Source organism: Mastomys coucha, unplaced genomic scaffold (assembly GCF_008632895.1).
Source record: "Mastomys coucha isolate ucsf_1 unplaced genomic scaffold, UCSF_Mcou_1 pScaffold6, whole genome shotgun sequence".
NCBI classification, from domain to species: Eukaryota; Metazoa; Chordata; class Mammalia; order Rodentia; family Muridae; genus Mastomys; species Mastomys coucha.
This window is the reverse complement of record NW_022196912.1, coordinates 112,440,111-112,464,887: the sequence shown is the minus strand read 5'-3', so window position 1 is coordinate 112,464,887 and position 24,777 is coordinate 112,440,111. Positions and strand designations below refer to the sequence as shown.

Here is a 24,777-nt window from a genome sequence, read left to right as displayed (position 1 = left end):
TTCACAACCGACTTAATGACAATCCCTGTTTCACCCACGACTTAAAGAGAAGTCACTTCCTCTTAGGAAGATGAACCTCACAGCATGGTAGATGGTCCAACTACTTTTCTCTTTCATAGAATAATCCAAGCTCTCTTTTAAAATTTAATGTGGAGGGATATTTTGCATGTGTGTATGTCTGTGTACTATGTGTGGCCTTGTGTCCATGAAGGCCAGAAGAAGGTGTCAGATGCTCTGGGAATGAACTTACAGAAGGTAGTGATCTGGCAAACAGATGCTAGGAGTTAAACCTGGATCCTCTGGGAGAGCAGCCAGTGCTCTTTTGAAAGACCCCCAGAGCTGGGGAGACCCTCACTCAAGTCTCGGGATGATGCGACCACCCAAGAACTCACGAGAGACCGATCTTGCTGCAATCACATGAGGTTTATTCGGGATAAGCCAGATCTGGGGTCAAACTTGTAGCCTGGCAGGCCAGAGGGGTTCGACTCCGAACACAAGAAGTGAGGGGTATTTAAAGGGAAAAACCACAAACTGGGGTGTGTGTGTGTGAGAGGGTTACCAAGGAAACATAACATAAAAACAGTGGAAAATTCCAAAGGGGACCCAAACCCTGGTTGAGTCAGGGTCATAAGTAAAACATTTATCAAAAGAAATGTGGTTTGGTCAATGCTATCTTCTTAATGGCTGACCACTATCCTGTTCCTTATTCTGGGCAATGCTATCTTCTTAATGGCTGACCACTATCCTGTTCCTTATTCTGGGCCCTAGCTGGAGGGGGTCTCTGTGACCAACAAGTTCCTGGAACTGACCAGTCCACATTCCTGGCTCGTTACAGAGACTTCCTATGCCTTCTTTAAGTAAAGGTTATACAGTATACATTAATGCATCTCCATTAACATGCTTTTTCCAAATTTCTAAATTCAGTCTTTCACTTTAACCACTGTGCCATCTCTCCAGCTCCAAACTCTTAAATAAAACTTTGCACTGTTAAACCAAGAGAGCACAGAGTTGGCCAATTGGCTTTGTGTTGCAAGGTGACTCTGAGTCAGGGGCTGGATATAACTGTTTCAAAAACCAAAAAAAAAAAAAAAAAAAAAAAAAAAACCCAAAAAACCAACCAAACAAACAAAAAAACGCAAAACAACAACAACAACAAAAAACCTCCACAAAAAACAAACCAAAACAAAAAAACCCTGTGTGTGCGCCACGGACCAGGGTTTCTTGCAGGGAGCTCTTGTTCCAAGGGGTGATGAAAGTTCTGGCCAAGTGGGCAAGGGATTTGGCGGTGACAGACAGACACGACACAAGAAGTGTGTTATCTGAATGTATTTTCACAAAATAAGAATCAGGCTTATATAGTATACAGAGAACAGGGCGAATGTCAGAGATCATGTAGGCAGGTAGCAGTCACTTCAAAGACAGTAGATCAAAACAGCCAGGTGTAAATGACTCCTTTGGAAGTGCTCTTCCCCACTGGGCTACCTGGGCAGCCCTAAGCAAACACCCAACTGTCTAATTCTTCTAGGTTATCAGAAGTATGCACCAGGGGGTCTCCTTCTAGCTAACCTCTCATGGATAATACTTTAGCCCTGGGAGTGATTCCTGGGAGCATTTGTGACAGACTCCCCATTTGTTAGGGAGCTGACCAACTTCCCTCTAATATGTGAAATAGTTTGCCATTTGTTGCCAGTAAACTTTAATGCCTTGTCTTTTTCCCTCTCTGGAGACAATCTGTCTGAATAAGTAACACCCTTGAGAAATTCCAGGCCGAGAATCAGCCCAGCACTGATTAGGATTAGTTGGAACATTGTTGGGGCCGGGAAACATTGTTCAATTTAGTTTGGCTATAACGAAATATTTCTTAGGGCACCTTTATGCCTGAATAAAGAAAGCATGTAGATTTCTCCACAGACTTAGCCGAGACCAATCTGGAACACATCTGAGTTAGGAGATGCCAACGACTGACTGAATACTCAGGAGACACAAACTCCCTTTTAAGTCATAATGCCTCTTGTCCATGATCAGGCTTTTAACCCTGATACTGTAGACCTACTGGGGTAGACGAGTGAGCGTGGCACCTGTGGTACAGAGAGTGCTGGTAAAGGATAGTTGGGGTGATTTGGGTCTTTGAAAGAACCCAGTAAACTATGTTCCTTCTTTGTCACTCCAAATATGAACTAACAAGTGTAGACCAAATATCCATATACTTAAAATACAAAAATTTTTAAAAAATTGAAGCTTAATGTTTCTTTTCAATATTCTTGAATATGATTTCTCTGTGAACAGATGGGTTTTCTAATATAAAACTGGAGTTGGGATATCTTCTTGGGGAAATCTTGTTCCTGAATTGAAAAGAAGAGCCCGAGTTACAGTTCCTGGGCCAGAGTAAGGGTACAGTGGCCATGTGTGCTGTGGTGGCTGGAACACCTTGCATCCTCTGTGGGAAATGGGTACCTATTCTTCTAGGTTCATGTGCCCTCCCTTCTACAGTACAGTGCTTAGCAACATGACCCTAGCCTTCCATTTTGTTAGCTGTCTGGGTCTTTGTTGCTGCAGCATTGGTGTACATTATTCGGGGAGGGGCATCATGCTGCCAAAATGTGTATAGAAGAACTTTAGAATTTGGTTAGGTAAATATTGGTGGATAGGTCAAGCTCAGTTCGGATTGCTGGGAACTCAGCAGATAGCGTTCTTCTCAGGAGCTTTCCCCTTCTTGCCTTCATACCTCAACTAGAGAAAATGACATTTCTTCCACCAAGGTGGGATCTAGAGGATTTCCCTGTATTAGTGCTGCCTATGGAATGCTCTGGCCTCTGAGCCCAAGCTTCTGCATGTGTGGCTAAGGAGAGATGTAAAGAGCAACTACTGTAGGTGACACACTTCAGAGGACATGAAGAGCAGTGCCCCTGCTGCCCATCATTTACTCCTTTCTCCATTTTCTCTGATGTGTTCTTAGGCACTGAAATTTTACCTTCAGTAGATACCAAGGCAAGATACCATGGATACTTACGGTACCTTTAAAAGTTTCAGTCACTCTCAAGTGCTCCTGACCTGGGACCAGTAGACAGTGTATATGTAAAGGAAGAACTACTTAACTTTCCCGTCTCCCTCTTCCCTTCTCCCACTCCTCTTTCCCCTTCTTCCTCCCCCTTCCAGCTTGTCTTCCTTCCCTCCTCTCCCTTTTCTTCTTTCTCTCCCTTGTATTCTTTATATACCCTTTCTTCCCTCCCTTCCTCCTCTCTCTCCCTTCTTGTTTTCCCCACTTTTCTTTCTTTCTCTCCCTGTCCTGCTTTCTCTCTCCCATCATTCTCTGCTCCCCTCTTCCAGCTCCTCCTTTCTGCATCCTCCTTCCTCCCCGACCCCAACTTCTGCCATGTCTTTCACAGCTAACATAGCCCACAGTATATAAAAGTACTCATAATTAGGTTTTGAAAAGACTGAATTTCCAACACAGACCATCTGTTCCAATAACCATTTATTTCCAAAGGTTAGCAAACACTAACTTTTGGCATTTTTAATTAGAGTCTTTCCAGAGGCCCAGCTGCATTGTCCCCTGCCTGAATGTGCTCCTCTGCCCTCACCTGGCCTTTGTTTTCTCTTTCTCCCTTTCACTGAAACCCTAGCCTAGGTCACTGGGACTCCAGTGGCTACCCTGTCTAGAGCCTCAGACCACTATCAGAAGGAACAGCACTGAGTGTGCTTGGGAAGTCCTGGGTCATCTCATTCAGAGAAGAAAGCCACCTGAGAAGTTTTAGTTTTAGTTTCATCCATCGAAAGTGTTGATCTGCTATTGGGACACATCCAAGGTCAACAAATGTAGAAAGACAGGCAGGTAGATAGGTAGGTAGGACTTAGAAGAAAGCGCTTACTGTGCTGTTGCTTTGGACTGATTCCATGTAAAAAGGGTGCCAAAGACCAGGATAAGAATCCTGCCTTGTATATGAAGGAAGTAAAGGAAAAGGAAGCTGAGAGGCGTATCCCTGAGGGATCTGTGTTTTATATCCCAGCACAAGGAAGCAATGATTTAGAAAGCCAGCTTATCAGATGGTGGTCCTCTGCAAGTGAAACATCATGGTTGCAGTCTGAGGGAAATGGTCAGGATGAAGAAAGGACTAGTTTGCACTATGCTATACAGACACCAAGCATAGGTGTGCTTTCAATAGAAATGAAGTGTGTGGCATTGATATGGCTGTTACAACGTTACTCATAGTGAGGCTACCTATCAGCAAGGAGAACATGTGTCTCTTCTGTTAGAACATGGTGCAGATTCAAATGTTACGGATGCCAATGGTGACCCTACTCTCCAACATGTTTGTAGTGGAAACCTTATGGCTGCCAAACTGCTAGCATACCATACAACTATGGATAGAAAAAACAAGGATGTTTCACCCTACATTAATTTGTAATGAAGAACAGATGGAAGATAGCCAAATTTAAATTTATAAAGACTCAGCCAAATTTAAATTTATAAAGACTCAAACACATGTGCAACCTGTAAATGGAATAAGCTTTGCCAGTAAGTTCTGTGCTGGTGATCCCAGTCCTACACCCTTCAAAAGATGATGATTATATATTTGATGCCCAGTTGGAAGAGGTATGGACCTAATACAGGCTGTGTGAAAATAAACAAGGATGTGCAGACAACTGCAAAAGCTTGACAATTCCATGTTAGAATTACAAAAACAAAAAACCCAAAACATCCCACAAAAATCAAGCAGGAAAAATCCAATGCTGAAAAACTTGTCTGAAGAGGATAAGGAAATTTTTATAAAAGAACACGTGTAGCTATTTCCTCTGAATTGAAACATTCTCTGCTGGAAGGAGGAGGGAAGTTCCTAAGACTCTCTAAGTAATTCAAATCTATCAAGAAGCTGAGGAAACTTGAAGGCACAGGAGGCTCCAGAAACTTACAAGGTTCACCAAGTTTCTCCATGAGGCTATAGGAGCATTTGCAATTTGAGGAGCATCTTGCAGGTTGTTCTAGTGAGGCACCTTTTGTGAGCTGTCAGTCATGCTGGGGCAGGCTTTTTGGTGATGCAGCTGCTTTTGGGGTCATCCATGGTTCTAAAAGTAATCCTCACCTATATTCCTCACTGGTTTACTAAGCCAGACATGTAAGGAACGGTTTCGGTTTTTGTTTGTTTTTTTTTTTTGTCTGTTGTTGGTGCCCTCTCTGGGACAAATAGATGTTTGCCTCCCCAGGAAATGTCACATAACAAATGTATTGAGAAATATTCCCTCTGCCATGTAGTTTGGTGTGAGGAAAAGAAAAAAATGAATAAAAATAGTGGAGTTAGTTTTTTTTTTTTTAAAAAAAAACCCTCTAAAATGTGACAGAAAGGGGTGTTAGTGAGCATAAAAATGGGAAATATATTTTCCACAGAAATTTAAAGCCCAGAGAATTTGATATGGATATTCTTATTAATGTACTTTTAAAAAGCAAGCAGCTGAGTTAAGAGATGTCCCAATTGCTTTGATGATGTCACCAGAATTTAAATATGCAACTCATATCTCCAAAAGGACAGTGCAAGATCTTTCTAAGAAATCAGAGTGCTCCTAGCAACCATCCAGAGAGATTAAGACACATAAATGGTCATGTGAGCTCATGGCAACTGTGGATAGTTTAGCAGAGACCATGCAAAACTTGTGGAGATACAGATGGTCAGATTTGGAGTTAGCATCTTGGACAAAGTCAGGCCCCTGGTTTCCATCTGTTGGAAATCTATATAAGAGTTTAGGACCCAACAGAACTTTTCTTAAAAAAAAAAAAAGCTGGGAAGCATTATTTTCAAATCCACAGCATTTGGTAGGAATCCTGGAAGTCTCCAAGGAGGGTTTGTTTTATGATTTCCCTTTGGGTTCCAACACTTGGATACCAGTATTGTTTCATTACTGAACTGTTCAACTAACTGATGCAGATTAAGGTTGCAATGATATATGTTAAAGATGGAAGACAACAGAACTTCTATAATTTATTGAAAATTCATGGGGGGTCTCTTTTCCATAACTTTTGATTCAATAAATATATTTAAAATGGTCTTCCTGTTGTGAAATGTTAGTATTATCATTTATGAATGCAAACTTTTCTTTATTACAGTTTTCATTAGTCCCCAGTGACCAAAAACAGTGTCATTTCATCTATGAAAAAGCTTTGATGGCAAAACCTCAGTGTTTGATCAGCCAATGACATGTGTCAGACTGGTTGTAACTCATATGTATATATAATATATGTATTATATGTATATATGCATGTATATTTGTGTGTATATTTGAACTCTGAGTGTTTCTTGTGTGTGCTCTTCATGAAGAGTCTTCTACATGATCTTAGTGAGGAGCTTAGAGTGTCTCTGCCATGGAGATCATAGACAACGGTGCTCAAATGCCTTCTTTTAGGTTTCTAGAGTGCTTTGTGGCTGTTGAAACTATTAGTTCAAAGTAGACCTTTTAGAAGAAATCTTGGTAGAAAACATAAAAAGGAAACAAAAACCCAACCTTTAGCAAGATGGTACCTACTTTCTTTTTCACTGGGAGCAGTCATCCTTGGTTTGATTATACTCCCATGGTGACATGTTTGGATTTCAACAAAGCCCAACTACATCATAAAGGAGGGCTATGCACATTTAGTTCCTACGCCTAGCATTTTTGTCGCAATGTCTTTGAATAAAATCTCTGATGTCCAGGCTAAAAATGCACGCTAAAAATACTCCTAAGGCAGACAAAACAATCTGGATAATGTATATCAGAATTCTAAGAAATCACATTGAAACTGGAAGAAGTGCAGGTATTATAACAAAGGAGTGAAAATCAAATAAAAGAAAAGCAGCCAATGAACAAAAATATCTGCAAGCTTACTAAGATAAAATAATCTTGTTTCTGTAAATGGAAAAACATGTAAGAGGTTGGACATGGGGCATGGCCTCTCGAGGTCTGAAATAGGTAATTAGAATGAGTGGCTTATACACATTCTTCTCCAAGCTGGTCCCTTTCTCCTACTTATGAAGCTCAAGACTTCCTTGGCAGAACTGCACAGACAAGGAGATGGATTTCTAGTTCTTCAAGAGTTTCTTCCTGTAGTCAGCATTGGCTGGATACATAAGAGCTAGTTTTTTTCTAACACTGTCTCCTAGATATTTCATAACAATATCTGTTGAAGGAGCTGAAGACCAATTCCTCTGTCTACAGAGGAATTACTAGTCTACAGAGGAAAGGAAGCAACACTGGGTCAGAAACACACAGCAGCCTCCTCACGTCTGCTCAAACACCACATCCAGCCAGACAAACCATTCGTACATAAGTCATGCGATTTTTGCCTAGGGTCAGCACCAGGGAAATAGTTAGTTCCATTCTGTAAGTTGCATGAGATGTGGGGCTTGAAGATACAGACAGGATGAGGCTTGGGCTGCTCAGTTCTCCTCTGTTGCTTACTCCACATATCATAAATGCTAATGGCAGCTCTTAGCAGTTTCAGAAAGTTGATGGGAACAGGAGGTAATGAATGGTCAGACAAATGAGAGAAAAACACCAAACCAAACTAATCAAACAACTCTTCAACCAACCAACCAACCAACCAACCAAAAACTCTGCCAGCGTTATGGACTAGAAGTGTCTGAAAGCCTCAACTAGGATTAGCATAGAAGTATCAAAGGAAGAGGGGGGATTGTTTTGAAAATGTGCTTATATGGGGTGATATTTCCAGAGAGGGACAAGGGGTAGTGACCTCCTGAAGCTGAATGGAAGTTATCTTAAGCTAGGAGGAAACATTTTTTTCACTAGAAAAGAGAAATAATCAGTCTGGCCCTACCCTCAGTGAAGATTTGAGCCTTCACACCAAAGGAGCCAGTTAACCCCTGAGCATGCAGTGGACCCTGCCGAGACCTTTGTACAAATTTCATCTTCTAAAGCACACCCACAAGGTGGGCTTTCTTGTTTCCATTTTATTGGAGTTGAGAAGTTTGAGGTTACTCAGTTGGAACAGAATGTGTCTCAGGTAGTCTGCCCTAAGGACTGTGTCCCTAAAAGCCCTTCGGTAGTAGGAGCACATGCTTGCAGAGTCAATGCCTGAAGCTCAGCACATGTCAGGGGCCGAGGCGTCAAGTGTGGCGAAAGCTGATATTCAATGAAGGCAGTTGTCTTGTTTGTTGTTATCTGGTGGACAGCAAAATTACCAATGCCGAGGAAGCAGATATTGCTACAACTTGGGGCTCACACCTCCATTTTATAAAATCAAGCATGAGATATATGCATTATTTCATACACCTATACATAGCCATGAAAAATATTTCTTAAGTCTCCCAAATTCCTCAAGTGATGAAATGTTCTAAACATTTTCTGAGGATCATTCCTGGGAATTCAGGAGTGTTCTGGTCAGTGTGGGCAGGAAGCAGAAAGAGAAATGTTTCCTTTGCTGGTGAAGCAAGCCTCTACGAGGCGCTGCCGCGAGAAAAGAAGCACCCAGCCTTTGCTATATGCTTGCTTCCTTCTCCATCAAGCGAACCCACCTGCGCCCATCTCAGGAGGCAGCGTAGATCTTCAGCTTTCCACAGATTCACCACCCTTCCTTGCCGGCCACATCCTCATTTAGATGAGGGTTGTGTGCACATCCTAATTTAGAACTTAACACCACACAGACATTTAATTCACTTTAATTTCATTATGCATTTGAGGAGGGCGATTTGTGGAAAGGGGGAATGATGGCCCCCTTGCCAGCAATTAGAAGAACATAACAGTCTGCCATGGAATCCACTCTTGGGCTCTGCACTTTCTATGCATGTCTATGAATTAAACCAGACTAGTAAGTCCCTGGCTTGGCAAAGGGCTAAAGCTGCTTCTCCCCAAGGGTCACCTACTCAACGCAGCAGGAATTCACAAAAATAGATACAGTCCCGCCATGATTCCCAGGGAAGTCGGGGGTGGGGGGAGCAACTTGCTCCGTCTTTCCTTAGCTTACACACTGACCACTTTTTATTGTTAGTCTTCCTGTAATGGGCACAAGATGCCCTGTTCCTCAGAAGGATTGCATTTGGCATCTTTTGTTAGAGCAGGCCAACTTTATTTGACAATTTTCTTTGAGTAGATCAATTGTTGAATAGCCTGGAGAGCTGTTTCCCTCATTAAGCACAGGGCTGAGAGTTTAAGCACATCAGAATTCTAATCTTGGCTTTGACCCTCATTAGCAGCATCATTTTGTGCAAGTCCCTTAGCCCCTCTTGGTGTCTGTTTTATATCAGTGAAATGAGAAATATGAATGCAATTGGCCTCTCCAGGCTCCGAGATTCTTTGACTTTGGAGACACCAGGAACAATGAATGGGAAGTGGATTTTATACATTGTCCCCAAAGTGCTGTGTAGTTTTGCCAAAATCAAACCCAGGTAATATAGACAGGCCATGTAGTCTGGTGTTAAGCCCCCGCATCACATATTTGCGCTATTAACAGTGAAGTCTCCTGACTCGAGAGTAATCTTCTCTAGCACCAGTTCTGGGAGTCTGGAAAAGGTTTAGATCATCCCATTAGAGGCGAGGCCAGGTTAGATGATAGTGCATACAAAGGACACAGCACATCTACCTTGGACAAGACTGGTGTGATTCATCCATATCAGTATAACCCCCAGGCTTCATACATTTTTTTTTTTTTGTACTACCTAACTGATGGTTCTTTTTGAAGTGGGTGAAGAAGGAAGCTCCGATTGTCTTTTAGAAAGGGACCTTTTCATTCTGACTCATCTCCTATGATATATGGTGATGCAATCAACACACATAATGACCACAGCATTAACTTAACATGTACTTAGAGAAGTATGCATTCCACGATAGATAAAGAGACTAAACTTGGCTGGAGCCCACCACAAATGAGGGATGGTGGATTTTTGTTGTTATGATTCCATTTTCTTTTGTCTTCTCTCTTTTTGTTGGGGGGTGTGAAGAATACAGGCAATGACCCTACTCCCTCTCACAAACCAATGTTATTTCTCCCTCCCCTAACTCCCAGATCATTTTTGACACTGGTAATGTGTGAATAGTCCTGAATGACAGTTCCCCAATAGATCAGTAGGCACACAAAAAATGTTAGTAAGCTAGCTCCTCTTGGGAAATAATATTAATAGAACCATGTAGGAGCACAAGCATGGTCCAACTTCAAGTCTGGGGTCTTCCTAGACCACCTGGAAACTTGTGTGTGTGCCTTCTCCTAGCCAGGAGTCCACAGGTGTTATCAGATTTCCACATAGCTACTTATGACTGGAGAAAGGTTAAAAAAACCACAGACCTAACACCCACCTCTGGGTACCTGTCCTCTGAATCCAGGATACTGCCCCTGACTTGCCTATCCCTCTTACTCCTTTGCTCTCCCCAGAAAAAGCAAGTGAGTCAGACCAAGATCCGGGTCATCTCAACTATTCTCTTCATCTTGGCTGGCTGCATCGTGTTTGTGACAATCCCTGCTGTCATCTTTAAATACATCGAGGGGTGGACCGCCTTGGAGTCTATCTACTTTGTGGTAGTCACTCTAACCACGGTGGGCTTTGGTGATTTTGTGGCAGGTAAGCAACCTGGGCATACCCAGTCACTTGGGCCTTTCTCGGGGAAAACAATCTGTTGGATGTCCTTTTCAAAATCATGCCTGGGGTTGGGGATTTAGCTCAGTTCTAATGTGTTTGGCCAGCAGTCCCAAGATCCAAAGAAAGAAACAAAAATCATGGTAACAGGTATTTTCAGAGGAAGTAAACAAAATGGCTCAGTATTTGTCAACTCAGTGTGATATAAACAGTATCAAGTTATCTATCTATCTATCTATCTATCTATCTATCTATCTATCTATTCTATCTATCTATCTATTCTATCTATCTATCCATCTATCTACCCTATCTATCTATCCATCTATCTACCCTATCTATCTACCATTTTCCTTCCTGAGAAGAAAGCTAGATCCCTGCTCCTTAGAATGTTGACTGTTAGCATCACTAAATGCATTGTATAAGGATGAAGTGAAGTTTTTATTGAACCTGGACTTCTCAACTGTTATTAAGGCTCCTTAAATCAAACAATAAAGACCACAATTAGTCAAAGGCAAATATCAGACTCAGGAACGGTTAGGATAGCTAACTGATCTGCAGTATCCAGCAGGTAAAATTCCTAATGCTGAAGTAAGAGTCTCTGCTACCCAGATGTTAAGGCACCCCGAGCTCCCAGTCTTTCCTTTTGCACAGTACTCAACCATTATGTATGATCTGGATGGAACCCTAAAGTTTGGGAGGGAAACTGAGCCTCGAGGAACTCCTTTTTGTAAGCCTATTTAGGTCATCCCTTGTCAGTCACGCACAGATGATGGTCCCTAGGCAAAGAGAACTGAGGTTCTGGTCTAAAATAACTACCTGTGAGAACAGAGGACCAAAGAGCTGCCTCCCACCACACCTTTAGACACTTCAAGGGCAATTTATAAGGGGGAGTGCTGACGAGGCTGTGCTAGCATCAGTGACCCGAGGACTATGGATAGTCTGAGCACTTGAGATGGACCCTGGCCTCTAAGCAATAGCTCTGCCCAATCTGTTGATCAGGATGAAACACAGAGCTCTGGCTTTGAGAACTGAAAGAGAAAGCACTTCTGAGCATGGGAGTGACCTGGGGGAAGTGGTCAGGGGAAGGCTCACAGCCTGTTTCTGTATTTTAGTCTCTATTACCACTCCCTGGGGATTGAGCGCTCAGTTCATTCTGGCGCTTTACATTTCATTACTCCTGAAAGGGTGAGCTACACTGTCCTCGGGTCTGTACTGTTAGGGAAGCTCTTTCCTACTAGTGGTTACAAAAATCCTATTTCCTTTACGAAGAGGCATCCATAAACTAGGGTCTCTTAACCTGCACAATGCTAACGGAAATAGACTCGGTTCTTATTTTATTTATACACACATGCTTATAACACACATGTGCTCAGAATATGGAGCTCATGTTTTCTTGCTTAGACCAGAAGCCCTCAACCCCCAGTGATTTTTTCTGTCTCTGCCCTGCTTGGAGCTGGGATTTCAGACCCATTTGTGGGATGTCCGGCTTCTTAGGTGGGTGCTGGTTTTTTAACTCTGGTCCTCATGATTGTGCGGTAAGTGTTCTTAACTGCTGAGCTGTTTCTCTATCCCCCAAACCAATTTCTTCTAAAGTCCAGTTTTCAGAGCTCACATGATCAACCAGGTGTTTGTATGCCTAGAAAATGCACTCAGTGGGAGTTTACCAGTGTATTTGTAAATAGATCACTCTTGTACCTCCTGAAGATGGGCTCTGGGACCTCTCAAGACACTAGAATCAACAGATGCTCAAAGTCCCTCATAAAAACAACACAAATTTTACATAGAATGTATGCACATCCTACTGTGCTTGTTCAACCATTTGTATGCAGATGGTGTGTAATATTCAATGGAAAGAAAATGATATGCAAATAGTCACTCTACTGTATTGTTTAGGGAGTAATGAGAATAAAAAGTCATGCATATGTCTAATACTAACAATGGTCGGGTATGGGTTTGTTTTTTTTTCTTTTTTTGAGTAATTTTGGTCCACTTCTGGTTGAAATCTACCCAGACAGCTTGTGGATATGTGGGTTGATTAATACTTTGTGTGATAGGGAGGGTTGTTGGACCATTCAAATAACCAAGAGTTAATGGTTGCTGCAATCTGATAGGTTATCCGCTCTACTAGAAATTCAACTGGGGGTGGGAGAGAGCCTCTCAGGACTGACCGGAGCTTTCTTTTACTGCTGACTCACTTTGGGACAGCCTAATGATGCTGTAGTAGTATTTCACCGCCCTGACTGTGGATACACAGAGCTTGCAATTCTGACCATGGCTGATGAAAGACTACACAGAGGGACATGCTCTGTATTGTTGGCTAGCACACACCAGGGAAGGCCTTGGTTGGATGCTAGTGACTTGCAAAGGTAAATATTTACTTAGCCCAAGGGGGAAAGAAACACTTAAGGAGATGGGCTTAGTACACAGGTTCTGTGAACAGCTGGCTGCAGGGGAGAAGGCAGGCAGCTGAACCAGAGCAAACAAGGACCTGACTGACACCTTGGAATCATCATTTTTTACTTTTTATTTTTTGTATGTGTATGCATCTTTTTCTGAACATGTGTTTGTGTATCACATGTGTGCCCAGTGCTCTTAGAAGACAGAAAAGAAGATGTCAAATCCCCTGCAATGTGAGTCACAGCCACCATGTAAGTCCTCTGTAAGAGCTCTAAGTGCTCGTATCCCTGAGCCATATCTCCTGCCCCGTTCCTACTGCAGTAGAATTCATGGGCTGTGTTGTAAATTAGTTTTGATTTTATTAAGAGCCATGGGTGCCAGTGGGTTCTAACAAGCTTTCCAAGCTACTGTCGCCAGAGAGCTTCAATGATGGTGGACACAGTGACAACCACAACCCCATGGGCAAGGCTAGGAATATTTCGTCACCGAGTGTCCTGACAGTTAGTCCAGCACCCATGAGTTGTCTTAGAGGCACCCTGCCTGCTCTCTGGGTGAGTGGAGGGTGCTGTCAGCAGTGCTAACAGTGAGGCTGGAATAAGTAGGCTAATTATTTTGAATAAATGACCATTTCTATTAATGGGCAGCTAGTTGATACCATTAGGCAACTGGACAATTTGGTTTGATGGATTTTTTTAACTGTAATTTTTATTTATAAAATGATGGTTGAACTAGATGCTCTCACAGGTACGGTTTAGCTCTTGGCTAATGGTAATTCTAATTGCTTGGCCTAATTGACCCCCTGGATGAGCATCAGGTAACCGCCATTCCTCACTTAGCACCAAATCACTATTTCATGGATCAAAGTCTCAAGAATGCTGTTAAACTTAATTTTACTTCTGCACACACATTCATCTCTACTGCATGTGAACTTTAGAAGGAAATAACTTAAAAGTATTTGAAATCATTTGGCATGGTGTGTGTGTGTGTGTGTGTGTGTGTGTGTGTGTGTGTGTGTGTGTGTATACACACATACTTTCTTCTCTTTTCATTTTCCTTCTTTCCCAACTCCTCCCTTCCTCCTCCTGACTACTTCTTATTCTCTCCCCATGTTCCCCCTCCTACTCCTTTCTACTCTGTCTGTCAGTCTGTCGCCATCGTCATCATCAACATGTTATGGAAATCTTCTTCCTCCAACTCATGTTCCTCTCTCCTTTTCAGAGTCAAATTCTCATCATGTAGCTCTGGCTCACCCTGAACTCACTGTGTAGCTCAGGCTGGCCTTGAACTTAAGAGTGGATCCTCCAGCCTTTGCTCTTTGAGCGCTGAGGTTATCAGTATATACAAGCCCTCGCAGCACTGAACCTGTGTTAATGAGGAGAATTCAGAGAAGCTTGAGAAAAACAAAATGATAGGTGGTGGGCCAGCATCCGAAAACACTTTTCCTGTGAAGTTAATTCTTTGTCAGTAGGAATAGATGACTCAAAGTGGCCCCTGACATTTTTCTCTTCCAGAATGAAGGGCTATTTTTAGTTGTTAAGGATCAAAGAAATTAAGCTACAAGCAAGACTCCAGTTTCTGTTGGGTCTTGTTTCCTGCAAACCTAATGGTCTAGAACTAGGTATGGAAATGACATTTCTCTCAATGGACTGGAGCTTACTCTGCCGAAGACCAACTGCTGACCATGCTAAAATACCATTTGGTTGTTTTCAGGAGGAAATGCTGGCATCAATTACCGAGAGTGGTATAAGCCGCTGGTGTGGTTTTGGATCCTTGTTGGCCTTGCCTACTTTGCAGCTGTCCTCAGTATGATCGGAGACTGGCTGCGAGTTTTATCCAAAAAGACAAAAGAAGAGGTAGGGCACCCCTTCCAAACCCCATGGATGGCCTTGACACCCTTCATTGAGAAATGTCTGTTTCTGACTCTGTGAAGCGATTGCGTGGCTTCTTTTTCCATTTATTTAGGGGAAAGTTTTCAATTAGCAATAATCGCGCCTCGGATAAACCTCATTGGCTACGATACTGCCACTGCGCAAAGCTTTCTATTTATTTAGAAGCTAAGTTGAGTCTATAGTAGTTATTTTTAGATCTTTTATTAAATAACTGCTTTAAAAATGTAAAGAAAAAAATAGGAATGACAAGCAAGGGTGGTTGGTGGCTTCAGAAAGAATGTGGTTGCCTGTGTCCCCAACAATGTGGGAGGTTTCAGGGACTCATAGGGAGCCTGGGGAAGCTGGCCAGTGCTCCAGGTCCCAGGGTCAGCATGGGGATGGGGGGATGGCCTGTTGGACACCACTAGATGAAAGTCATCGAATAGTGCCCAGCCATGGGGAAGTAGGCTCAAGGGGTCCTTTCTGGGTGTATCCCCCATGTCCCTGTATATATCTCCCCCATGTACCTCCCCCCATTGTCAGGTCCTCAGACGTTTATTCCTGCAGTCATTACTCCTAGAAGTATATTTGAAACTCAAAGACAAGCGAAGGAAGACAGAAGGAAAGACACATAGGGCATTCAAAATGTCAAGATAAGTAGGAGGAGAAAGAGTAGAGAAATGGAGAGAGACAAGAGAGGGACACACAGTCCATTTGAGGGCAGGTGTACAGTTCATTTGGTAAAAGGGGACATAGGAGACAGTTGCTGAGTGAGTCCCCCACTTCCCCAATTCCTGGACTTACAAATTAATGTTTCTGGCTTGTGTAAACATTCTCAATGCCATTTCCAGGTTGACTCCCCAGGGACTGACTTGATGAATGTTGGCTTTAACAAAAGAGGAAGGGACAACAGAAACAGGCATTTCTAAATGTTAAACTTTGAGTCATTTGCCTCTATGAGGAAGCAGAATGTGGTGTAAGCAACCAAAAGATTTGGTGATGAATCTCCAGCAAAACTTCACTTCCTAACACAGTATTTTAGGTGGACTTTGGCAGGAAATGCCCTTTTCCTGCACCATAACCAGGGGAATATGGTTATCAGGTACCTTGGGCCTTCCTCAGCACATGATTGTAGAATGGCTCCAACAGAGGGTAACTAACCATCCCAGTTTGCCCAGGACTTAGGAGATTTCCCTGGACACGGGACTTTTTTCTTTCTCAGTACCTCAGAGATTGAACTCTGGGGCCTTGCACATGCGAGGCAGGTGCTCTGCCATTGAGTCCTATCCTCAATGCTTGGACAGAGGTATTGGAAAGATAGGAAAGGACAAAGGTTTGCTGAGCATTGACTTTATGTCCATGACTGAGTGAGTTAGGGGTGGTCTTTAATGCTATGCAATTATAGAAGCTCCATGAGACTTCATGTGAGAAAAATGGGGTCATACAGTGACCCCACACACTGGGGATCAGATACACACTGAACCACAATCCAGATGTCTCCTCCAAATGTTATCACCTGTCTCTATTTAGATCTAATTTCTTAACCCCAGACACTTTCATGCTCTCCCTACTCCATCAGTCAGTTACTTACTATACAGCCTGACATGGATGTATAATTGGGTTGTAGAAAGCACCAGAGAAGATGTAGTGCTTCATCTCTTTCCCCCCGGCCTTCCCCCAGAGACAGCCTCCCTCTTGGGATACCTGAGGGTTGTGGGTTCTGAGAAAGTCTGAGAGGAGAGGAATTTTTTTAGTTTTGCTCTTCTGTCTTGCCTAGGTTGGTGAAATCAAAGCCCATGCAGCTGAGTGGAAGGCTAATGTCACTGCTGAGTTCCGGGAGACGAGAAGGCGGCTCAGTGTTGAGATCCATGACAAGCTGCAACGGGCAGCTACCATCCGAAGTATGGAGCGCCGGAGGCTGGGCTTGGACCAGAGGGCACATTCACTGGACATGCTATCCCCTGAGAAGCGTTCTGTCTTTGCAGCCCTGGACACAGGCCGGTTCAAGGCCTCATCCCAGGAGAGTATCAACAATAGACCCAACAACCTGCGCCTTAAGGGGCCAGAACAGCTCAACAAACATGGGCAGGGCGCTTCTGAGGACAACATCATCAACAAGTTTGGGTCCACCTCCAAACTCACAAAGAGGAAAAACAAAGATCTCAAAAAGACCTTACCCGAGGATGTTCAGAAAATCTACAAAACCTTCCGGAATTACTCTCTGGATGAAGAGAAGAAAGAGGACGAGACAGAAAAGATGTGTAACTCAGACAACTCCAGCACAGCCATGCTGACAGAGTGTATACAGCAACAAGCTGAGATGGAGAACGGAATGGTTCCCATGGACACCAAAGACCAGGGGCTGGAGAACAATTCTTTACTTGAAGACAGAAACTAAACGTTAAAGACACTGGAGTTGGACTACGTGTTGTCTTGTTTTTGTTGTTGTTTTGGTTTGTTCTTTTATCTTGTTTTTGTTTTAATATTCACACTGAGACATGTGCCTTAAATAGACTTCTTGTTAGTCCAAAATTACATAGCATTGAAGAAGATATTTCACTGTGCCATACACAACAGAAAGCTTGCTCTGCCAAAATGAATCAAACAAGAGCTTCGTTTCAGATAGTGGCGGCAGAACATATGGGAGCCTTTGCACAGGTAGCAGGTGTCCGCTGTCCCTGTGAGGGGGGTTCCAGTGGCAATGCTATAGTCTTCACCCAGTGCCGCTCTGTCATGGCACACAGGCAAGGGCAGCTTTCCCTTGGACCAGCCTCTGAGAGGACAGGTTTATCTTTTGAATTGAGTCACCTTTCCCCAACCAGCCCTTAGTGATAGGTGGTGCACAGAAGGGGCAGTTGTTTGTGAGGGACCTGGTGAGTCCAGCAAGGGTTTGAGGGGACATTTTGACAGGCCACAGTACAGAATACCTACTCCAAAATGAATGTCCCTGGGACCCGAGAGTACCTGAAATTTGTTGGAAAACTGATCAGAGCACACACGTTTTATAAGGTGCAATTGCTTTCTCATAAAAAACAAAAACAAAAACAAATCACAGACACATCCCACTGTGGATATCTCCTTAACCAATGACAGAGGTCCACTGAACTTTATCCTTCTCATGGGATAGGTAGTGTAGGCGGGCTTGCAAGCATTGGTGAATATACCGCCTCAACTGCTGCCTTGTTGAAAGGCAGATCATGCATTTTTCTTCAGTGGGTGTGAAGGTTAAAAAAAATAAATAAACTGATTTTGGAACATTCATACTCACTTTTCTATGGGAACTTTACTGATAACTTGTTTTGATAGGAGGGAGGAAATACCAAAATTATTGCCTTTGCATGATGCCAGTGGCTTGCTGTTCTGTTTAGCTGATCCTATTTTTTTTTTAATAAAAGATAAAAATAGACATCTTGCATTTGTGAGACACACCAAGAAGGACCATGGCATCTTTCCATCTCAGGGCTTCCTGTCCTTTTGGGTGTCTTAGAGTAGACTTAGCTATGAGACCCCATTGCTATTTCTGTACAAAAGGAAAAGGAATCTCTCGCCAAACCCTTGTAAGATTGAAATGGTTTAAGTTGATTGCAGCTTAAGTGCCATTAATGCATTTAAAACAATACTGAAAAGGAATATTTAAAAGATTTCATTTTGTTCTTGTGTTTCATGATGCCTTTATCAAGTTCATTGTATGACTATGTTTCGTTATGCCTTTATTATGGGCTCATACCCTTCTTACCTACTCACCCCACTCCTCTTATGCACTAAAATGGTAACTCCCTCATCATTGTTTCTAGGCGAGCAATGATTAACACGTGATTGCTATGATTGTTTAACCTTTTACAATGATCAGTGAAGGACCATTGTAGAAAAGAATGAGTTATAGGGTTTGAGAGGCTGATTTAATTGATTTTTTTTTATCAGAAAGGAGAAATTCATAGTAGGCCTTATCTCACCTGTACATATGTCAGCTTTAATCAGATTTGGCTGCATGTTGGTTCAGCTAGGGCCCCCTACCGTTAAACATTTGAGTTCTATATCATAAGGAAACTGCTGGCTATGGGTCTTCAAGACTTAATACCAACTTAGGGGATTTTCATGGAGGTTTCCTATAACTAATTAACAAAGCATATTTAACAAGAGATCACAGCACAAGTGGAAACTTCCAGAAACCATCTATCATTTTCTAAGACAGGGGAAAATTATGTCCACTGCCTCGCTGGTACCATGGAAGACTCATGTCCCCTGCCTATTTCCCTGAAATGTGTGTTTCCAGCCATCCCCTTCTTGGAGCACAGAAGCCCCTGTTTTCCCAGATCTCAGGGAAACCTTCAGGATCTTGTTAAATATTTGAGAAGTCAAATAGGAATCACTATGGTGAAGCCTTTTCTGTCAAGGGTTTGTCTGGGGTCAGTCCTTCATCAAAGCAGAACACAGGCTCATTGGTGTTCCACATAGTGCTATAGACTTGGAGAACATGATGTGTATGCAGGCGTGGATGCTGGGTTTTTATTATGTGAAGGGTCCAGCCTGGCTCATTGTGTTTTAAGGAACAGGTAGATAAGTGGGACTTCACTATTCTGACACGCTTCCTGATGAAACGGCACATGGATCTCACCTGTTTTCCGTTGTTTGCTACCTGGGTACATCTTTACGGTTGTGTTAAAACTGCAGGCACTAGATCTAGATCTGGTAAAGAAGCATCCCTGCTATTTGTTCTGTGCCGTTTGTGGACTTGGCGCTGGATTGGGCATTTTACAGCACTCTTGAAACCTCACCCTGTCAAGTGGGAAGTATTTACAAACTCTTTGTAGAGAAAAGGGCGCAGACACTCAGGGAGACTAAGCAACTTAACCAGTAGTGCACAGCAAGAATGCAGTGAGAGTCTGCTTTCAGTTTTACTACAATGTCCACACCGTGCAACCCTTGTGACTGAGAGTGTGTGTGGGCATGTGTGTGATTATATGTGTGCATACATCTTACAAGCTTCATGAGCACAACTGACAAGAGGTAAGGGCAAGATAGGTTTTCTTTTTTTTTAACCCCTAAGAGGGAATAAAATCTGGGGGGATAAAGCTGGCCTAAAAGGTTGCCCCTGAAGCTCTCTACTGCATGCTTGTGGCTTGGGGATGCTGTGGACAGCAACTTCTCTGTATTGCTAGAAATGCCCCTCCAAAGCACTCCTTTGCACTTTACTCGATCTTCTTGCAGGAACTCTTCATACAGCAGAAGCTAGACAGCTCAGCAGTCTTAAACACATAATCAACCAAATGGAACAAGTATATGAATTAGTGTGTGCACAGATGTATTTGTGAGAATCAGAGCACAATAATGCTGAGACTCAACCATAACCTTGGATGGGGAGTGTGTAACCCATTCCCTGAGTATTGGATAAAAGTTCTGAATGACGTCAAAGAAGACCCTCAATGAAAATTGTGTATGTAGACAAAGTGTTCCAAAAACTATGAAGTAGTCTCCAAGGGAGGGGCTGATGGGAGCATGTGAGATTTCACACTTCATGGATACGTGCTCACTAAGCCTGAAGGTGTTGGTTGTCTGGAAGTTACTCGAATGTTACTCCTATAAGTAGGGGAGCAAACAGTATACAGAACATGTATAACAAGACAGCTGCTACATGTTACACACAAACATCAGCCCAGCCTACCCTTTCACCTCAGTAACCCCTGCCTCTCTTAAGCCCATAATAAATGTATAGATGTTAGACATGGAAAGAGCACATGTTTGGTATCTTAGGTGGGCAGTTTTGTGCTTCGTCTGGCAGCTGAGTACAGAATTGTTTTCTTGTCTGGAGGTTTACTAGTGAGAGACAAGGGATAGTTGGGAGAGGCTACTATATATAATATATATTATATATAATTCTATTACATATTATATTATAATATATATATATATATAATATTCCCAGACCTAATCAGTAGTGATTCATTCTAGCAATTTTCAGCTTGGCTATAAGGCTGTGCAGTGTGTATGTGTGTGGCATGTGTGGTTATGAAAGGAGTCCCTGGCCTATAATTCAGGTATCTGGGGCCACTACAGCTTGTGCTCTTCCACCCCACAGCCTGTGCTCACAGGCACAGTTTTCCCTGTACCTCATCTGCATACCAAGGGAATGGAACACAGACTATTACCAAAACCCTTTTCCAATTGTACAGTTCTTTGAGGAGACATTCCTTAGTCTGTGAGTTAATCAGAAGATTATTAAGTTGGATTTCTGCATATTGATTAATGGCCTCATTCCCACCCTCAGTGTTTGTTTTCTGCATGGTTGATGGAGATCAGATGTATTTGAGAGACTGACGTCCAAATTAGGAACACACTATATATATATATAGTGTCTAACCACCACTGTCCTAGCTCTTAGCATGCTGTTGCTCTGCACAGCACACGATGCAGGGGGCTTCTTTCGTTTGGTGGGGTGGGGGTGGGGTCATCAGGGCAATGGTGTTAAAGCTAGTCAAAGAATTATAAGCCATTGCTATCTGCACTCAGTACTAAACGTTCCCTTGACCGCATTAGGAATTCATGTCCTTCCCCCTCCCTCCTCCTGGTACTCAAAGGCACCCATGTGCAGGACATGACTTCTCTGGTTCCATGGGGACAGCTTCATGTGGGAAGTTCTAGATGTGCTAAGCATTAGCAAAGTATCCTTGTGCAGTTCTGAGGCATTGTTTCCTGGGGAGTCAAAGCTGCTCTTTCTGTGCTTGGTCTGGGACCAGGGTTCTGCTTGAAGCACTTGTGGCTCACTGGCCTGGGGAATGATGTTAGCCATCCAGTGTGCAGAGTGATATCAGCATCAAAGACACTGCAAGGAAAAGAAGCAAAACAAGCTCAAAGAGCCCGAATAAAACGAGCCCCACTGTCTTCTGCCCTTTGGCATTCTGCATTTTGCCAAGGCTCATGTCTGGGGGTCTTTCTCACTGTTAGGATACAGCTGTATGCAAAGACAAGAGGCTGAGGGTGGGCATGGAGAACCTCTGCTGATGTTAATAATGGCCTTAAAAACACACACAACTGAGCTCTAAAACAAAGGCCACTTTCACTTGGCATTTCGAGTGCTGTTGAGTCTGCATACAGACTAGCAGCTACAGGGCTCTGAGAAAGTCCTGTGCTCTGTCCTGGTGTGGTAGCCATGTTACACCACACTGTGACCCCTTCCCTGCTCCATGTGCTTCTTGGTCCTTCCATGTCGGCAGATCACATGACACCAGCTTAGTGGTATAGAGAAGTGAGAGGTGTCTCTGACTTACTGGGTGTAGTTATTTTCACAGGTAAGGGAGATTGGGGACCCCCTTATGTTCTTTGTCCTTAAGTTCTTTGTTCTCTTTCCCGTGCATTACAAAAGAAACCCTTCTGAGAAACTTCCAGTCCAGCATCTCAGTAGACTTGTGCCATAGATGCTGCTTCATGGTCTGTCCCATGTGTGGGACCCTAGCTGGAAGATATCTAGATGGGCTATGCAAACTACCCTGAATGGTAACCTCCATTTCCTTTCTGTCCCAGAGCTGCAGGCAAGGGACCCCGTGATGACCAACCATAGACCCATTCGTGGAGATGTTCTATTTTTTTTTGTAGGGTTTCATGGTGCTTTTTTAAAGGCATTTTACAGTTAGTGTGTTGGGGGGCACTTCATATTGTTCTTAGAAAGAGAAGTGGGGACTTGCTTGTAACATTGCTGTGCTGCTATTGCCCTAATTTGAAGATGTAATTTTTTTTCAGTGATGGAGAACATTGCAACAAAGACCGACTGGAAGATCCAATCTAATGTCTGTCCTGTTTTCTTTTATTGTAAGGGCTATGTGTGGTTCATAGTGGCTGAATTGGACACTCTGTTCAGGATCATGGAATAGGTTCTTCACCTGGCTTCCACTCAGTCACACTGTGTTCACAGCATATCGCACACTGTGTTCATGAGCACAGAGCTAGGGGAACTTACTGTCTGGAGGAGGAGTCTGGAACCTTTCAAGGAAAGGAATCTAATAAGCCAGCATTTGGACTGTGCTCGTACGTTCATTTTTCTACCTTTTATCTTATTTCAGTTGCATGCTGCTGGGGGTTGGGAATCAGGTTAAACCACATTTTGTATGCAGAAAAACTACATTTGGACATTGTAGTAGGTCTGCTATTGTGAAAGGTACAACTTCTCTATTGCAGACACCGAAAGATACACTGATATGCTCTTGCTGCATGTGTCTTCCATGATGGGTGGCAATATATGGTAACCAATTTTGGGCACCTATCATGTACTAGGTTGTCTACTAGCAGTTGACAAGCATCCCACTTAGCCTTCGAAAGAAAAAAAGTATCGACATTTCATAGGTGACTGCTTTGAGCCTCTGAGATAAGAAACAAGCAACCTCCAACCAACTCAATCAGCCATCAACCTAGGTTCTCTAGGTTGAGAAATGTATGGGATGTACTCTCTTATTTTTTAGTAAAGGTGGCATGATTCTTTCAGATCCACCTGTCCTCCCTCTCATTCCTCCTGGTGAGGAAGGAATTCTATGATGTCGAAGGTATAAGCTGTTAGCTGGAGTAAGACCAACTAACTGGCTTCCATGCTAGTTGAAGTCAAAATCAAGTTTAGGTCTGTTGGTCATTGCTGTCAGGGATAGGTCTGGTTCCCATTCCCATCGTCTTTCTAGGCCCACCACAGTGCATAATAGATGCTAGGAGCTCTCTGATTTTTTTCAAAAAATGCAGCACAAATAGGCCAGTTGACCTCCTTGGCCTTTAGGATAAAATCCAAAAGTATGATATACCAGACCCTGCATGATGTTATATGTCATTACAAATCAGTCTCTTCTACCTCCATTCTGAATTACTTTCAAGCCCCTCAAATGGCCTGCTCCATTTTTCTCATTTCTTCTCTCCAACTTTTTTATATCTGGGGTCCTTCCAGGAGTCGTCTCCACTCGAGTCCTGGGTTCCAGTCTTATCTGGCAAATTTGAGTTCCTTGGATGAAGTAGAAGAGGTATCCCCAAGAAATCTTTTCTTAACTTTCCCTAACACCTTAGAGCAGATCACCTGCCTTCAACCCAACTTGACGTTCCCTCAACTGGACATTTGCTAGACTGGGTCTTAACTGATGATCCCCTTGCCTGTTTTATTACATGATATGCCCTTGGGCTAGCGGCCCTGTCTGTCATTCTCGTCCTCAGCACTGAACAAGGTAGTTAGTTAATACAGACACTAAGAGAGTACAGATCAGTTTAATTATTATTGCTGAGCATATTTTCATCCTTCAAAGAGGATTTAAGTTTTTACAAATTAGAAGTCCACCTGGAGTCAAGACTGATGGTTCAAGCCATTTCTCCCCCACCTACTTAATATTTTGGGAAAGCCAAGTTCATCTATAAAGAAATGAGATGTATGTTTTATTTTTTTTTTAAAAAAAATGTAATTCTAAAGCCAGGCAGTGGTGAGCACCTTTAATCCCAGCACTCAGGAGGCAGAGACAGGCAGATCTTGGGTTCAAGACCAGCATGGTCTACAGAATAAGTTCCAGGATAGCCAGAGTTACACAGAGAAACCCTGTCTTGTAAAACCTAAAAGGAAAAAACAAAAACGAAAACCATATGTAATTCCAGAATTTTAATCACAGGCAGTGACTGAAATAATTAGACCAGAAAGATGACTACCCGAAGACCAGCTCTCATCTAGATCTTTGGACGCTGGCAATGTCCATTTAAACGCCAGTATTACTGCAGAGAGAATTGGAACTTATGCGTACACAGGGGTGTAAGATATTATGCTTTCTGGGGCTATCCGCTGCTACACTCATGCCTGTGCCTGAGGAGGTTGTCCTTATCCACCACACATTTTCTTCCTTTCCCTGTTAATCTGGATGAATTCTTAGAATTCATTTTAAGATTATAGTCCCAGGTAGAGGTTCTCCAAACTATGCTGTGGTAACCCCTGCATGTCTTTGAGAAGCTTTCAGGGG

General features: G+C 42.9%; 1 protein-coding gene and 1 pseudogene across 6 annotated transcripts in view; one reads left to right on the top strand and one right to left on the bottom strand.

Annotated features, from left to right (window-relative positions):
• The window catches only part of Kcnk10 (potassium two pore domain channel subfamily K member 10), a 139,303-nt gene extending 116,713 nt beyond the window's left edge, over positions 1 to 22,590 (top strand). For all 6 annotated transcript variants that reach the window (XM_031357615.1, XM_031357614.1, XM_031357613.1 and 3 more), the window contains 3 exons: positions 10,349 to 10,535; positions 14,658 to 14,800; positions 16,593 to 22,590. In XM_031357615.1, coding sequence (XP_031213475.1) covers positions 10,349 to 10,535; positions 14,658 to 14,800; positions 16,593 to 17,213 — 951 coding nt within the window. In that variant the 3' untranslated portion in view covers positions 17,214 to 22,590. The remainder of the gene's footprint in view (positions 1 to 10,348; positions 10,536 to 14,657; positions 14,801 to 16,592) is intronic.
• Positions 14,900 to 14,984, bottom strand: LOC116081204 (annotated as a pseudogene).
• Positions 22,591 to 24,777: the final 2,187 nt, after the last annotated feature.